Here is a 17,008-nt window from a genome sequence, read left to right on the forward strand (position 1 = left end):
TATACAGAGGTGTTGGTTAAAAAGCTGATTTTTGATGTTTGACAGCTTTGCGACCTCCATAAAATGTTATGGGACTTTCTCAGGTTTCCATTGTTGTGGAGTGCATAAAAGCTCAAAGATCCTGCTATGCAGATGCCCTACTTTTGTTGAATTTTGCAAACTCTTTATCTGCCGTATTCAATTTGCCCTTCATGAACTATGGGCATAAACAATTCAACATCCTCTAAGTGGAGTATCTTCTGCACGTGAAGCAGTGTGCCAGAGGACCATTAAAAACAACCACAAAACTAATACTGTTTTTATGGTATGTGAACTGCGCCCCACCCTCTGTTAACATGAAGAGATACCTGCTTTCACATAGCTGTCTGCATCTTTTACTGGAAGACCTTTCTCAATGTGCCACCTACCACTGAGCGTGAAGTTGGTTACGTCTTGGAGGTGGTTCTTAGTGGTGGAAGTCTCATGATTGTAGAACCTCCCTTTCCTCTATGAAGACTGCCTAGCTAAAATTTTGTTGTTCTTTCAGGAGGCTTATGGGAACATGTTAGAAACATTGTAATTGACTGGTTTAATTGTGGTTTTCTTACAGATTTGTATTTGTTTTATTCTTATTTAATTGTTGTTTTAAATGCAGTATGTTGTAACCTTCTTTGAGTTCACCTAGTAACAAAGGGTTAGGACAGAAACCACATGAATGAATGAATTGCATCATTCATTAGCCTCCTTAAGATTTTTGAACTTGGGCTGGTGGCATCCTTGAATGAATCATGAAATTATATTTAGTTCTGGACCAGTAATGCTATCATTCTCGGACACATGGCTATCTATGCATAGCTTATGCATAACACTGAGAGGGGTGGTGCTGTAATTCCACAGGGAAGGAGCAGTTTGAGCCCCACTCTTCCATGCGGAGAGCCTGTGGTGTTAACTGGGCTCTCCATAGCATTGTACAGAGCCCCTCCCAATGCCAACATGAATATCCCCTGTGCCTTTCCTCCCCCTGCTGCAAAAGATGCTCCTGTCCACAGCATTGGCTGACAATACCGAATAGACCCCCAGTTGAGCATATTACTGGAGCCCAGCAGATGAAATGGGAAGCAAATGACAGCAAAGACTTAAAAAGCCATTGCATATGGTCCTTGCTGAATTTTGGCTACACATCCTGCATATTCCCTGCTCAGATTCTAAATGTCATATTTAAAGCTGTCATGGAGCAAAACACACACACACACACACACACACACACACACCAACCCATGAAGCTATTAGGACTCCAGTTTCATTCAGCTTGTTTACCTTTATCTGTGAGCGAATAATTGTGTGAACTTTATTACCTAGCATACAAAGGCATTTGGTTTGGTTTCAATAGGTCTGAATAAATTTAAGCTGGCGCAGCCTATTAAGTACTATAACTGAATTACAGAGCTGTATTTTATTCTCCTGCAGCTCAAGTGTGGCGCTTGGGGATCGCAGGCTCTCGTAAGACAAATTTGTTGCACTTACCGATGAGCTTTCCTCTTCCAATGATGTCCTTGGGTTATGCCTTCAGGAATACAATATGGAATAGATTGAGTTAGGGAGAAATCATTTGTGGAAGAGTGAAAGTTCCTGTTTTTATCTCCAAGGGAGAAACTAGATAACTTGCTCACCACAAAGGGCCATGAGGGAAATGGGAGTGTGAAGGCTGTAGGTAATTTACATATTTAATTGTATGGAATTTATTTTACCTATTTTTATAAGGTGATTTGTCAGGTTCCAATTTATCAGGTGGCTCTCAACATTTAAGGATGGAAGTAAACATTAATATACTTATACCTTTCATGATTCTGGCAGCCGCATGACTCAAGTGTCAAGAGCATGTTGCCACTGTTTTTACAAATGTCTTTATTCTGAAATTATTCTCCCGAGATGCAGGAGAATCGAGCCATGCTCCACAAGGGGGCAGTCAACCTTGTGCACAGCTCACAGTTAATGCATTCTGCAAAAGGGCTGCAAAGGTCTCAGGAGAAGTTTGGGCAGACTTGTAAAGAGTTTTATTGCGCAGAGTTATTTATTCAGTCTTATATACAAAGTCAGGTCAATGCTTACCTAGCCAAGTTACTGGTTATTCTGGCTGGCCTCCGCCAGTCTCCTTACTAACCCTGGTGACCTGAGATTGTGCCAGGGGCGGCATGGATGCAAGGCAGATGCTGTGCCAGCGAGCTATGCCCTCTCACAACCAGCTATGCCATGGCAAAGGTCTTTTTATGGTCCCCAACCATTTTCCTTGGAAGTGATTACTGTTGATTTCAGTGGGACATCCCAGTAAAAATGTGCTTACGGTTGCAGCCTTAAATTTCCTAAACACCCTTGCCAGCCACCCTTCTAAATATCTGCGGAAGAGTTCAAAAGACAGTGGGGCATATAGATCTCTATTTCAAAGTGGCTGCATAAAGGTAACATGCACACTCAGCGAACACCATATGTAGTAATAGATAATAAAGAGGAGATTGAGATCTGGCAGCTATCAGCAAGATACACTGAGCCGAGTGCTGTATAGAAAATGTGGCCAAGAAGAGGCCGTCTTAATTTCCATGGTTTGTGCCTTGGTCCAGCGCTTTGTGCCTTCCAGCTACCACACAACCCAAATAGCCCAATCCATGCAAATCCCTATTGACGTGATTCCAAGAAGACTGAATAAGAACTCTGGGAGACATGCTGATCATTGATGATGTAAACTGTGGATATGTGCAAAACTTTTCTAGCATAATCTAAGCCAGAACCAATCTCTTTCCCGGCTCCCCAAAATCAACGTTATTCATTGGTCACAGTGGCAATTTTCCATTGTATTTCCCACGGTGGTGAATTTCTGCAAATGAGGCTTGCCCCTGGAAATACAATAAGAGTCATTTGTCATTTTGTTAAGGAATGGCCACATCCAAAAATATGCAGCCTGAATCAATGCATGCTTACTTAGGAGGAAGTCCAGCAGAAGTAAATGGAATTGACTGCCAAGTAATTCACGTAAAATGGGTACACTGTAGGAGTCTGTTGGCTATTTGATGTCCTTGAACATATTGACATCACTGCTATTAAGGAATGAACATGATATTTTCATATATTTTGTTTCAGTTATTACCTCATTTGTCATACAGAACACGTTGCCTTGACATTAATTTTCTTTCATTTAGTTATTTCCCACCTTGATTTACTGGGTATATTTAAGCTGTCCATGTTTATTGATGTTTTTATTGAACTGTATGAAAAATAAGACTGGACATAGATGGAGGGAGTTGTACTTTTAAGTTTCCTGATCAAGGGACCCAAATCTTTTGTTTTGTTTTTTGGAGATGGAACAGTATGTAAATCTTAGTTGCAAAAACTGTAATTTTTTTTGGTCTACAATTAAAAACACATGTGATGGAATATGAACTTCAAATGAGAAATACTTTAACTTTCCAGGTAATGAAATTGGTAAACCCCACTCTGCATGCCAGACAGACAGTGTGTGTTGTGTGGAGGTGGGTTATTTGATAAGAGATTAGAAGGTGTTCTGTGTTTCATGGGTTACACCACTGATTTATTTTTTTTAAAAAAAAAATGCCTTTCCCCACAAAACTAGCACATGTAAAATGCTATTCCTAATACTGAACCATCTAAAAAGAGTAATAAGGATATATTTTTAAATATATGAAAGAGAGAGTGTTTAATTGCAGCTTTGCACTTCAATCCAACATATGTATCAAATTATATCACACTGGTTTCAGTTGTACTGACCTCGTGTAAACAGGTTTGGGCTGGGATACTAAACATGGGAGACATATTTTCAAATCCTCACTCTAAAATGAAGGATCGTGAGGGCAGCACCTCCCTTTTTCGAATGGGAATAACAGTGACCTTCTTCACAGCTTTAATAAGCTCCAAACAGATCGATAAGCTGCTCACTAGAGTTACCAGTTTGAAATCTCATGCTAGAGCTTCACAAATCTCAGGTTTTGGTCTGAGCTTATAGTGGGCTGGGAAGAAAGACTCCCAGTTTGTGTGAATATACATGGATACGTACGGGCTGAGATTAAATCATTTACTTACAACAAACTATCTGACAACATTTATATAAACCAGTCCTTGAATATATTTTTCAGTGAGGCTAATTGGGTCCCTCCTGAACTGATGTATGCCCCCTAAAAGAATCTCTCAGTTTTAAAGGCCTTTAGTAGTATCTGCACATACAATTTTTTTAAAAAAGTTATTTTCCATAATCATGAGGACTAGAAATTTCCTTTCAAAATAAATCTAAAGACATTATTTTTGCCTTGTGGGTCATGAATGCAGTCATGCAGATTTTCTGTTTCCTTTATACTCTGACCTTAATTAATATACCCTGCTCCCTGTCCAATTTTAACAAGAGCAGTTCATGCCTCACCCCAGGACACTGAAACTGAATACTTCGTTGATGGAAACACTGCTCCAGTTCTGAGCATATGAGGGACGTTTTCCTGCTACGTTATGTAGTCATCAAAGGTCTCTTTTACATAGCAACCATTTTAAAAAGTATATCCAAAATGGATCATGCAACTCTTATCTTCTCTAACAAGAGTGTTTATTACATGCAATCACCCCAAGTGGTTGAATTACAAAACCATTACAAAGCAGCATGGCTAGCTAATAAATTTATTTTTTTAAAAACTGATATCAGCAATGCATAATGGAGGCTTGACATTCAGTTAGTTTGATTTTATGGAAGGTTTGTATACAAAAGAAAACCCAGAATTGTGTCACTTTTCTCCCAAATAAATAAATAAACCTTGCTAGAATTGACATTCTATTCTATTTCCTTTGCTTGGTAGCCCAGTAAACCTAAATCAGGTTGGACAAAGAGTGTTCGTCACCGGACCTATTGTCACAAATATTCCAAATAGAGTGGCTGGATTGTTTGGGGGCAGTGTTAGAAACTGAGATATGAAAGCTAGGAGCTAAACGGCACCTTAAACCTAGGTTATAGGCGCACTTTTTTATAACAAGAATATAAAGCTGAAAATGAATGAGCTGCAGCTAAAATTTTACGTTCATTTTTGAGGCCGCCGGGAGCGAAACGCTACCTTTCCAGAAGACCAGCTGAGAGGCAGAACCTATCGGCTTGCCTGACGCTGCAGTGATCTCTTGGAAGTTAATCTGAAATCTTAGGCGCAGTACCGTGCCCAGAACTCAAAAACTCCTAATGTTTATGAAATTCCCTGTTGTAAAACACACCCCGTCTGTTCAGTGACACTGTGTCCTTGTTACAGATAGGTAGCCGTGTTGGTCTGCCATAGTCAAAACAAAACAAATTCCTTCCAGTAGCACCTTAAAGACCAACTAAGTCAGTTCTTGGTATGAGCTTTCGTGTGCATGCACACTTCTTCAGATACACAGAAGTATCTGAAGAATACTTCAGATATGTGTATCTGAAGAAGTGTGCATGCACACGAAAGCTCATACCAAGAACTGACTTAGTTGGTCTTTAAGGTGCTACTGGAAGGAATTTGTTTTGTTTTGACTGTGTCCTTGGTCACGCAAATACATGTATCCCACCCAAACATCTTTCTTAAGATCTTGAGCCGAGTCATGACACGTGCTAACATAGGAGCCAACTCCTAGAGGCCAATATCCCTTCAGCCACCCCAAAAAAACCCAACACACACATTTGAGAGGGTCAGTCCCCCCCCCCAGTTTATAGGCATTGCCATTCAAATGGAGTGTGTGTGTCGAGTCTTTTGATCAGTTATGTGGGGTGGGGCTTATCTGCCCTCTGCCTAATATTTTATTCAAGTTTGCATGCTATTATTAAGGGGAGGGAAACAGCAATAGAGCACAGACTCCACCCTGGTTGAAAATCAAGGGTTTGTAATATTTACTACAAAATATAAAAGTGGTTAATAGGTATCTACCACTATACATGTGGCAGAGAGACAGACCCCACCTTGTCTGGACTTAACAGCTCGCTTGAACAATTGTATGGAGACAGGCGGACGAAATGACTGTACAGTGGTGCCTCGGATTAAGTACTTAATTCGTTCCGGAGGTCCGTACTTAACCTGAAACTGTTCTTAACCTGCAGCACCACTTTAGCTAATGGGGCCTCCTGTTGCTGCCGTGCCGCCGGAGCACAATTTCTGTTCTCATTCTGAAGCAAAGTTCTTAACCTGAAGCACTATTTCTGGGTTAGCGGAGTCTTTAACCTGAAGCGTATGTAACCTGAAGCGTATGTAACCCGAGGTACCACTGTATAAGGGAGGGGTAAGCAGCACTAGGGATCCGGCAGGCTGCAATGGAGACCTAGATACAACAGGGCAGACTCAAAAAGCAAATGGCATGAGGCTGGGCCAGGAAACCACAGAGCAGTAACTTAAAGAAGAGAAGACATGGCTTCATGTTCTCTTTAGGTTCTTGACTTGTCCAAAGAATTAAACAGACACAGAGTGGAGGCAAGAATGAGAGGCAAAGGAAGTAGGGAAATCGAGATGCAACAGTTTGGAAATATTGTACCTAAAACACAGAGAAAGAGCTTTAATGTTGATGTTGGCCTTCTGAGAAAGAGAGGGCGTGATGGAGCAGAAGGGGGTCATCTCTTAAATGGGAATGAAAGCTGGAGCAGGCAGTTTTCAAGATCTAATCTGGCACCTCCTCTTTTCTTCCAGGTAAAATGTGAGGCTAAATTGCCTTTGCACAAAACCAAAAATAACAACAGCAACAACTGTAAAAAGGGCTCAAGCGAGGATAAATCAAAGGTTTCTGTAGGTGAAGAATGCAGAGCGGATGAACAGGCATTCCTTGTGGCACTTTATAAATATATGAAAGAAAGAAAAACACCAATTGAACGAATACCCTACCTTGGTTTTAAGCAGAGTAAGTAGAATTTTCATTGCATTTTTGGTTTGACATTTTAGAACAGTTTGGCTTCTGGGGTTGATCGGCTTGATAAGGTGGGACAACTTTGTGGACAGATATGGCCCTCTTTAGCTCTCTCTTTGCCTCTTCTTTTGCACTGTACGTTTACTATAAAACTAATTGTCAGAATCCAGAGCTTTATAGGCACCCACCCTTTGAGCAGAAACCCCACCACCAATGCCATAAAGCAAATGACTTTTAAAAGTCTTCTCGGTTTTCAAAGTGGTTTGCCGTGTGGATTTGGGAGGGGGGGGACGATGCTATTTGAGAAACAGTATCCCAAAGCTCCCATAGGCACAACGAGTAGAGCTTTGTATGTCAGCCAGTAAAAACCTTAAAAAGGAAAACACATACGTACATACATGCACACTGGGACCTTTGAAACGAGAGTTGTTGTCCTAGTGTTTATATCCACCAATACATTTTTCCATCCCCCTATCTTGCAGTTTCTCTTCGTTTTGGGCAACTGCTGGTGGAAATTTACAGTTTTAAAATACACTGCTTGCGATCAGAACCTGGCATGTTTAAAAAGGTTCCTGCTCTCCCTCTCCTTTTGATAAATACTGCAGCTAATGTCTTCCCTTGAATTAATAATACGACATACTTTTATTGTACCCAGATGTTCCTTCGGGGGGGGGGAATCCCACAGATATAAAAGGAAGGCATCTAAAGGTGGCCAGAAAGTAGGTGAAGGAGGTCACAGAGTATAAAAATAGACAGGATCTGTTTAAAGACATCATAGCACAATGCTAAGGATTGCTTTGGAAAGAGCACTTTTTGAGTCAGTGCTTATAAAAGCAACAATTGATAGAGAACATGCAACTGTAATTAAATTTTGCATAAACATTCTATAGCATGGAAGAATGAACATCACAAACGATGAAAGGTGTGCTTTTAATAGCCTATAAGGTATCTAAATTATTATAAAGGGAGGAATGCCTTACATGGAAATATGACTTTCTCAAACCTATCTTCCCAGATTAAATGTGTATGTTATTTTGATGAAGAATGTCAAACCTCTGTGTTTTACATAACAATTTACATACCTAATAGCAATTGACACTGATTGCAACAGACCTCTAGCAGTCATTATAAACTTATATAACTCCAAAATGATTACAATGTTTGCCTGAAAAACCGGCTGCTTGAAATAGAAGTAAAATTAATGTACTATGAACAGCTTTGTTGCATTATGCATTTGATTCTGATTAAATCAAGGCCCGAGCAAAGCTCTTGATAGCTCAGGGAGAGTGCAAGGTTCAGTGAAGCTTTTTATTTAGAACATTTTGAGATGTAGTGTGTGCATGTGTGCGTGTGTGCGTGTGTGTGTAATGTTAATTCCCCCCCCCTCCTTAATTGTCACTAACAAAGAGGCACATTTTTAAAAGCAGGTATTTATTGGATCTCAATTTCCCAGCGTTGCCATGAGATCATTCTGCAAAATGTAGCTGAGTTAAACTGGCTTGTTTGATATTCAGCAATGTGCCTCATGTTTCCTCAGAGCAAGATTACTCAGGAGTAACTGAGCTGCTCATATAATGGCCAGGAGTACTCGCTGTGTTTGTCTACCTTGACATGTGTAAACACATGAGTAGGAAGAATCAGTTTAAATAATATAATTCCTCTGTTGCTGAATAAGTACAGGGAATGTTCTTTGCTGTGCTGTGTGGTTCAATAATGAGTACTACTCCATGGGGAACACCCATAATTTTTGTAATATTTTGGAGGCAATTCATACAGCACCATTATGAGAAGCTCTTTGATGGGGTAAAGGGAGCAAAAAAAAAATGCAGTCAAACCTATTTTACTGCATTCTGTAGTTCTCTCATTACAGAGGATTCTAAAAGTGTTTGGCCCCTAACCCTTTAAACTTAAAAGGAAACCTTTATTAAAAGAGACAATTGGATTAAAGTGCAGATATACGGACAATTTAAAAATAATCATGATCATATAGGGAGGTATAATCACATCAAAATATATTTATTTATGTCTATCTCTCTAGCTAAGCTCTTTGACATGATTTCAATAGCCAACAAATGGCATCCACTTCATATGGAATGATGGAATTTGCATCCTTCCTTAGCTCCAATGTTAAAGATATTCATTTTTGTCAGCTCTGTAGTGGACCAAGCTTTAGCTAGGCATTCTGAAATGTCCACAAGCATCGGTATTTTGGATGCTTGAGGCTGTTTGTGCCAGTGTAAAACAAAATTCTGCAAACCATCCCATCTAACCATGTCAGTCAAATTTGATCCATTAGAGACTTAGTTCAGCATCAAGCAACAGCAGGGATGGTTTGAAACAACCAGTGCAGAGACAGTTGTGCATTTTATGCTAGTTGCAAAATAGGGATGATAGCAGGAAACAGGCAACACACTCCTGGTGGCAGATGGTATGTACAAGACACCCATGCCTGGGATCTGGACCATGGGACTATAAATGTTCCCACCAGTGGAAGTTCCCCATAGGGCTTCCCCTACTTTCAAGAGTTTCATAGACGAGTGCAGGGGCAGCATGACTTTGCAAGGAACATGCCTGGCTATTGGGGAGTGCTAACACTTTTGGGAGGTCCATGTAAGACAGTGCATGATCTGTGAGATGTGCACCAAGACCTCTTGAGATGGATTAGACTCTGAGAAAGCTGGGGTGCAGTTGTATGGGAGATACGGTTGCTCTGGGTGCATCTTGATATTCCTCACCCTGCAGGCTACATTCATGACGAAATGAGCTGCTCCACTTGTAGAAGCTTGTTTCCTCATGTGGAAGAGGATCTCTGGATCCCAGCCAATGTCTCTTATCTGAGTGGCAGTAAATACTTGTTTAATCAAGGACTGCTTTGTGTATGCACTCCAGTTTCCTGCTACATTAACTAAATGACATTTTAAAAATAATGCTCTTTCTAATAACTATGTTAGTTTTATATAGGAACATATAATGCAAAGCTTATTTCGTGTGTTTTGTTTTTTATGCTGTTTGTTTTATATCCTGGAAGTGAATTTAAGCTCAGTTAAAAAAAAAAATTCTTTTATATCTGTAACTGTATCTCAGAGAAATGTTTTCCCTTGTGATTTTAAGAAAGGAATGGTATATGTGCAAAGCCAATGTTTACTCTTTGAATTATGTAAATGTCATTTGCAGATTGTTTGTGTTTCTCCCCCCCCCAAAAAAAAACCTTTTTGTGTGCGTAGATGTGATTGTTATCTTCTTGCTTCACTGTGAAAGAAAAACTGTTTGATTTGCATCTCTTTGAAAAAAGTTGGTTAATGCAATGCTTATCTAAATACTTATTGTCCCTCTAACAGTTAACCTTTGGACTATGTTTCAAGCTGCTCAAAAACTGGGAGGATATGAAACAGTAAGTGTTTAAGTAACTTAAATGGAAAAAAAATGTGTAATCTAGCTTTCCCCTGTTTGGGGTGGTGTTTCTTTTTCTCAAACACACACACACACACAGGAAATAACAATGTAGTACACACACACACACACACACACACACACACACACACACCCCACAGTGGGGTTATTGGGTCCTTTTTTAGAAAAAGCCCCAATTAGTTCCAGGTTTGGCAAAACTGTAAACTTGTTGAAGAAGGAAAAAAAACACTTCTTGAGTGGAAAACATGTGTAACTCTTCCCTGTCAAGGAAATTGGTTGGGTCTGTAATTTTTTCCCATGTTGAGAAAGGGCTATTCTTGTACAACAAGCCAAGATTACATAAAATGAAATTTCACTTGGCATAGTCCCTGACATCTGTTCATGTTGGAATATGGGAAATGTATTAAATGCTTTCAAAAGTAATCAGCGTTGTCCATTAAGGAATAGCTTGGTGCAGTATCTTTCTTTACTGTGAATAGTAAAAGATCTTTATTAGACAAGGGTCAGTGCCACATAAACAGGAAGTTATCCAAAGTATAAAGGCAAGGGGGGAGGGAAGCGGAATACTCTGACACTTTTTATCAACTAACCATATCTGACATGGCCACTTTATTTTTAGCTCACAGGGAAATTTGATGGTTGTGGATTTTACAGCATGTATTCCAAACCAATAAAACGTTGGAGCAACAAACTGCGATTAAGATCTTGAAATGAGAAGAAAGAGCTGCTTTAATATGGCATATAAAGATGGCATCTGCAATAAAGCCCATTTGACATAAGACGATCGTCATTGGGAATATTTCCCCAGCCCAAAATGCTCAGATTAGGTTGTGCATTTCCTGCCACAGTTGAATGCAAAAAACATATTTAAATAGCTAGCTAGCTAGCTATATTTATTTGTTTTGCTTTGTTCACTGAGTATAAATCTGGGCTGCATCTATTCCATAATGAAGTAACAGAGAACACAAAAGCTGAAATTAATTTAAGCTGAAATGTAATCACTCTGGTATTTGTCCCATAGAACAAAGCCTGTTGTGTCATTTTAATGCCTGTGCAGTTAGCTAACATATCTGTGGTTGTGAAATAGTAATCACATACAGGTATTGGTAGCTTTAGTTGACTTTCTTTGGTTTGCATCTGATCTGAGTGCCTGATTCTGTGCTTGTTTACTTGGGAGTTAACCCAACTCTAATTTATTTAAATTTATTCACTACATTGGGTACACCAAATAGCTGTTGTTCTCTGAGCTATGTACAGAAAACATCAAAAACTAAATATACTAAAACAACAATAATAAAATTAAAGCAGAACTTCTTATTTAAGCACTAAGGAAGGCTTTAAAAAGTCTTGCCAATCAGCTGATAATACAAGCATTAAAATTATTCTTTGAGTTTTGCTTTGAAGTAAGGATGTATATGATTCCAATGTGCTAACCTTTGGAAAGTTCGGCTTCTGCTACAGTTTTTGGTGTTCAAAGGCTTTATTCATGCAGGAACTATTTACAGTAGAGATGAGAGAGAATAGAAGACATATTTTCTCAATAAGTTGGGAGAGAGAAAAATGGCTCAGCTTTTAGGGTTGGAGTTAACTTAGACAAGAGAGTTACAAACAAGTGCTGGCTAGATTGCTAGAGAAGCAGTGCTCTCTTGTGGTTTAAAGTAACATATGCATTAGCTAGAAGATCATAAGAAGGAAATTTTATTTGCTTTTCTCCAACACTTTTGGGCAAATGCTATTAGAAAGTGAAATTAGGCAAGTTTGTTAAGTTGGAGCCATCAAGTTAATGACACGCCTTAAATCTTGGCCCTTACATTGTTCCAGATTTTATATTCAAATAAGTGGGTAGTTTACACACAAAAAACCGCAGCAAAGTAAGATAAAATATGGAGTAGTGACAAAGAGAAGTCAAGATAGCCTTTGAAGTTATTTCTAACAATCTGGCCATTTGGGGTGCCATCTTATGTAATGTGTTCAATGCAACTTTCTCCCTGAAAGGATTTCTGCCTTAGTCAAACAAAAATTATTTGTATAAACCCTCTTCCCAGATGTTGCATAACTTGTTAACCTCTATCATTCTTATCAAATGTAAAACTATAGTTTTCTCCTTAAATGCCACATTCATTGTATTTTTCACACCATATTACAACCTTTGAGCCATTCTTCTTTCCAGTAGAGTGAAACTTACAAATTGAGATTTCATAATGCGCAGGATTTAGCAGTTCTGATTTAAGCTTTCATCACTTTGACCAAACTAAGCTTAAGGGGCTGTCTGCCCAGCCAGCAAGCAGTTCATGTTCTGCTGCAAACAATTCAACTAAAGCAGGCACACGAGAAAGCTTCCCTGATCTGAGCAGGAATGATGAGGCAGAGGATACAGGGTGCTGATACTAGCACCACTCCTGCATATACACAGATTGAACAAGATTCTGATGCCCATATTTTCCCTTCTGTTTTGCGGCACTCCTGCTGTCAGCAACAGCTTTTTAGTGGGGCAGAAGGGGTTCCTAGTTTGAAAGGGTCCTCTGAAGACCTAGTGCATGTGCAGCCCGTTAGTTTCCAGCATAATTCAGATAAGAATGCACCTGATAGAGATCCAAGTGGCAGATTTGCATTGGTACTCATATACTTGGACCTGATAGAGATCCAAGTGGCAGATTTGCATTGGTACTCATATACTCCTAATTCACACCCCACGTTTGTTTGTTTGTTTGTTTGTTTGTTTGTTTGATATACCGTATTTTTCGCTGTATAAGACGCACATTTCCCCCTCCAAAAATTAAGGGGCAATGTGTGTGCATCTTATGGAGCAAATGCAGGCTCCTTGACTTCAGCAATAGCAACGCGAAGCCTCCAAAGTGCAGTGGGAGCGCTCCCGCTGCGCTCCGGAGGCTTCGCATTGCTTTCGCTGAAGCCTGGAGAGCGAGAGGGGTCAGTGCGCACTGACCCCTCTTGCTCTCCAGGCTTCAAAGATAGCTGCCGGAAACCTCCCGAGCGCAGCAGAAGCTCCCGCTGCGCTCCGGAGGCTTTGGGTTCCTTTCGCTGAAGGATAGGTGCCCCTTCAGCTAAGGCGCAGCGACCCTTCAGCTAAGCAGGAGGAGAAATTGAAGGGGCTCCGTTTCTCCTGCTGCTTCACTGAAGGGGCGCTGAGCAGAGAGGGGGAGAATTTATTTTTTTCTTGTTCTCCCCCTCTAAAACAAGGTGCATCCTAAGGTCGGGTGCGTCCTATAGAGCGAAAAATACGGTGTACTCCTTTCTGTTTGTTGTTTAGGCATAAGGGTCAAAAATCTTTTGGTGTTGTTGCTTTTCCTGAGGCCTTCTGTATGTTACAAAATTATTGTGGAGTTCTGAATTCAGAACAACATATGCCGGCATGAGCTGCTTAAGAATTCTAGTTGAATTTAGATAGTGTTATCCTTTTGGGAATTATAGTTGTGCATGATAACCTAAATGTCTGAAACGGGGACTGCCAAATGTCTGTAGATGACAGTGGTCCATGATGTCTGATTTATTGCCTCAGGCAGTTGTCCAGCTGTGGGAGTCAAGATGGGGGCTGATAAGTCCAGCTCAGGTTGGCTATTGCCAACTAAACATTGGTTATCTCTTAACTTGAACATGTGAGCTCATTTTCCATTGAATGGATGTGCCACAGGCTGGAGACAGATGTAAAATACAAACAATAGAGAAAAGCGGTTTTTCCTGATGACTCAGAGTAAATGCCTTATTTCCTTCAGAGTTAACATGAAATCAGTGTTTTGGAAGTAATACTGTCACACTGGAGGCATCTCTCCCCCAAAGCCTTTACACTAGATTCAGAATCAGGCTCCTGGGCATCATTCATCATTTTAAATCAAATCATATCTATACTGACACTATTTCCAACAATATTCTGATTGCCCCCAAGATTCGTTTTTGAATTTGCATTGGCCGTGGAGGTGTTCTCTGTTTCAGAAACCACCCCATTGAACGATCTTAATTGCATACCATTAGCTTGTGTCTGCTTTTTGACTCAACAGATGCTTGCTCTACACCTGCAGTTTGTCAGATTTACTTGTACAGAGTTTTGAGGTGCAGTGTGTACATAAGAATTGCCCTAGTTGATCAAGCCAGGTGTCCATAATGCAACTGGTCATGGAGAATCCATTTAGCCTTGGATGTCTTGGAGATGCTCTTATGTGGCTACAGCTTTCACTGTCTTGATTAGGCCTATCGTTATGGCGTCACCTGATAAGAGTCATGGGTATTGGTGAGGAAGTTGACCAGGAGCATAAGAATAAAAGCAATAAGCTTCAATGAAGGTGTGCTTGTTGAAATATTCCCCTACTGTCAAAATGTTACAGTACAGTCAGATCAGAACTGATCCAGTTCATAGCAAGTTTAAACTGAGAGAGAGATTTTAATGTAGCTGGAATTGGACAGTAGTGTATCCATCCCACACCCAAATGGAGGTGAGGGGACGCCAAACAGCTCAATGGTGGCTGACTGTGCTAAGTTGGCATGGAATGCTGATTTGCTTTGGGGAGTGGGGTGGAATGAATCATAGAATCATAGGACTGTAGAGTTGGAAGGGACTATGCAGGTCATCTAGTCCAAACCCCTGCAATGCATAATTTTTTTTGCCTAAGGTGGGGCTTAAACCCACAACCCTAGGATTAAAAGTCTCATGCTCCACCATCTGAGCTATGAATGAAATGGCTGGATCCCTGAAGAGTAAAACTACAGGTTGCAGTATTTTGTTGCAGGGCCCCACTTATGCCATCTTAGTATCTCTCTCTTTCAGAGTTGCCCCTTTTCTGTTTTAATCTTCTGCCATTTAAAACCATCCATATAAGTTTCTTCTTAAAGATGAAAGTAGTGGAGCCTCCCTTGCAGAGCAAAGTAGCTCTAATGGGCTATAACGTTTCCCGATTTTAATTAGATCCATCCCAATAAATCTGATAAAATGCAGAGGTAATAATAATAATCCAAAGACTCAGGTGATTCTTTAAAACAGTAAATTCCCACCTGTTTCAAACTTGCCCGGATTGCTCTTTGGGGGAAATTTAAATTATAGTAGGCTTTGAACCCATTCTATTCTGTCATATTCCTTTTTCTGTGGAGAGACTGACAGTTTTAAGCAAGTCTCAGCTGTTATGATTGAGAGCTACGGCCTCAGAACAAATCTTTAAGTAACAAATAGTAAGAGATGTTCAGCAGTGGAACAGACTCCCATGAGAGGTGGTGGACTCTCCTTCCGTGGAGGCAGAGGCCAACTGTCATGGATGCTTTGTTGAGATTGCTGCACAGCAGGGGGTTGACCCTTGGGGTCCCTTCCATTGCTACAGTATTGTGCAAATATTGTGCAAATATTGTTGCACCTTTAAGCAGAAACAGAGGGACACGCATGAATTAGAACAGATTGTCTTGAATCAAATATCAAAAAGGAACATTACAGGTGGTGTTCTCTTTATAGTCTTTTAAGACCAGGTTCCCAGAAGGCACACTTTAATTACTTAAATTTAACCATGGGAAGAACATTGATCACTTAGATCAGGCATGGCCAAACTTGGACCTCCAGATGTTTTGGGACTACAACTTGCATCATCCCTAGCTAACAGGACCAGTGGTCAAGGATGATGGGAACTGTAGTCCCAAAACATTGGGAGGGCCATGTTTGGCCATGCCTGACCTAGTTAAAGTTCACTGTTCTTTGGTGATAGTTGCAGTGGAAACCGGGAAACATTACAATAACATTGCAATGAATGGGTTACTGTCTGTATTAATATGGGAAGACAGAATATGAGCTTGGCATTTCCATTGCAGCTTCGAGCAAAGATTGCACTGAAGAAGCCTTTTACGATAGAAGGAAAATGACACTTTTATCTAGCAATAAGTTGTCCAAACTTTAAACAACAGTTGGAAGCATACTGCATTTTCCAGTATGAAAGTGAAATTTGTATAGAACAGCTGAGCACAACTTGTGGCCCATTAAACCAAATGGAGCTTGTCAAGTATTAGTAGCTTGGCCTGCCAGGTGTTTGAGACAGTCCATGTTTTTGCAATTCCAGACAAGTGGCAAAGCAGTAAGCTCACTGAGCCCCTGGTGTGATGCTCTACTTGGCTAGTGGGCTGAATTTGACTTGTAGAGTTGCACTGTGTTAGTTTGGAGTGGAATACAGAATAGTCGGAGAGCAGCAGGGGGCAGCGGTAGGGATCCTGACGGTATGTCTGCTCCCCATATCGCACTAGCACAAAGGAAAAATGCGGGGGGAGACTTGGATAAAAGGATGCTAACGGAAGGAAAGTCTAGTGTCGATTTGTGAGCAATCATGCCCTAAATATAATGGTGGCAGGGATTTCTGAACTTTCCAGAAAAAAAGTTTGCTTCGTTCATATCCTTTAAGAAGATTATGACATCAGGCTTTAGGCCTTATTTTTTAAAAAATTAAATAAGGCATGGTGTCGAGACTTCCAGGAACTGGGTCTTTCATCACCACGTCAGCATAACTTAGCATAATCACTATGGTAAATAAGTGGTGCTGGCCTATTGATTTCAGAGAAGGCATGACTGCCAAGAGAAACTGAATCTGAATTAGTAAAAAAAGAGAGAAGTGTTCTATTAAACATTTCCACACCTTAAACTGTAATGCTAACAGGAGCATCCATTCTGTTAAAAGTGTGCATTTACATTCAGGTTATTCACTTTTAACTAAATAAGTGCAATGAGACCAACCAAACAGCCGTTTCCCAC

General features: G+C 40.3%; 1 protein-coding gene across 5 annotated transcripts in view; it reads left to right on the forward strand.

Annotated features, from left to right (window-relative positions):
• ARID5B (AT-rich interaction domain 5B) overlaps positions 1-17,008 on the forward strand; it is a 175,667-nt gene that overhangs the window by 129,155 nt on the left and 29,504 nt on the right. For 4 of the 5 annotated variants that reach the window (XM_081861124.1, XM_081861122.1, XM_081861126.1 and 1 more), the window contains 2 exons: positions 6,657-6,864; positions 10,209-10,261. In XM_081861124.1, coding sequence (XP_081717250.1) covers positions 6,657-6,864; positions 10,209-10,261 — 261 coding nt within the window. The remainder of the gene's footprint in view (positions 1-6,656; positions 6,865-10,208; positions 10,262-17,008) is intronic. The other variant, XM_081861123.1, reaches the window with a different exon arrangement.

The sequence above is a fragment of the Podarcis erhardii genome (genome assembly GCF_964252035.2).
Source record: "Podarcis erhardii genome assembly, chromosome: 5".
NCBI lineage: Eukaryota > Metazoa > Chordata > Lepidosauria > Squamata > Lacertidae > Podarcis > Podarcis erhardii.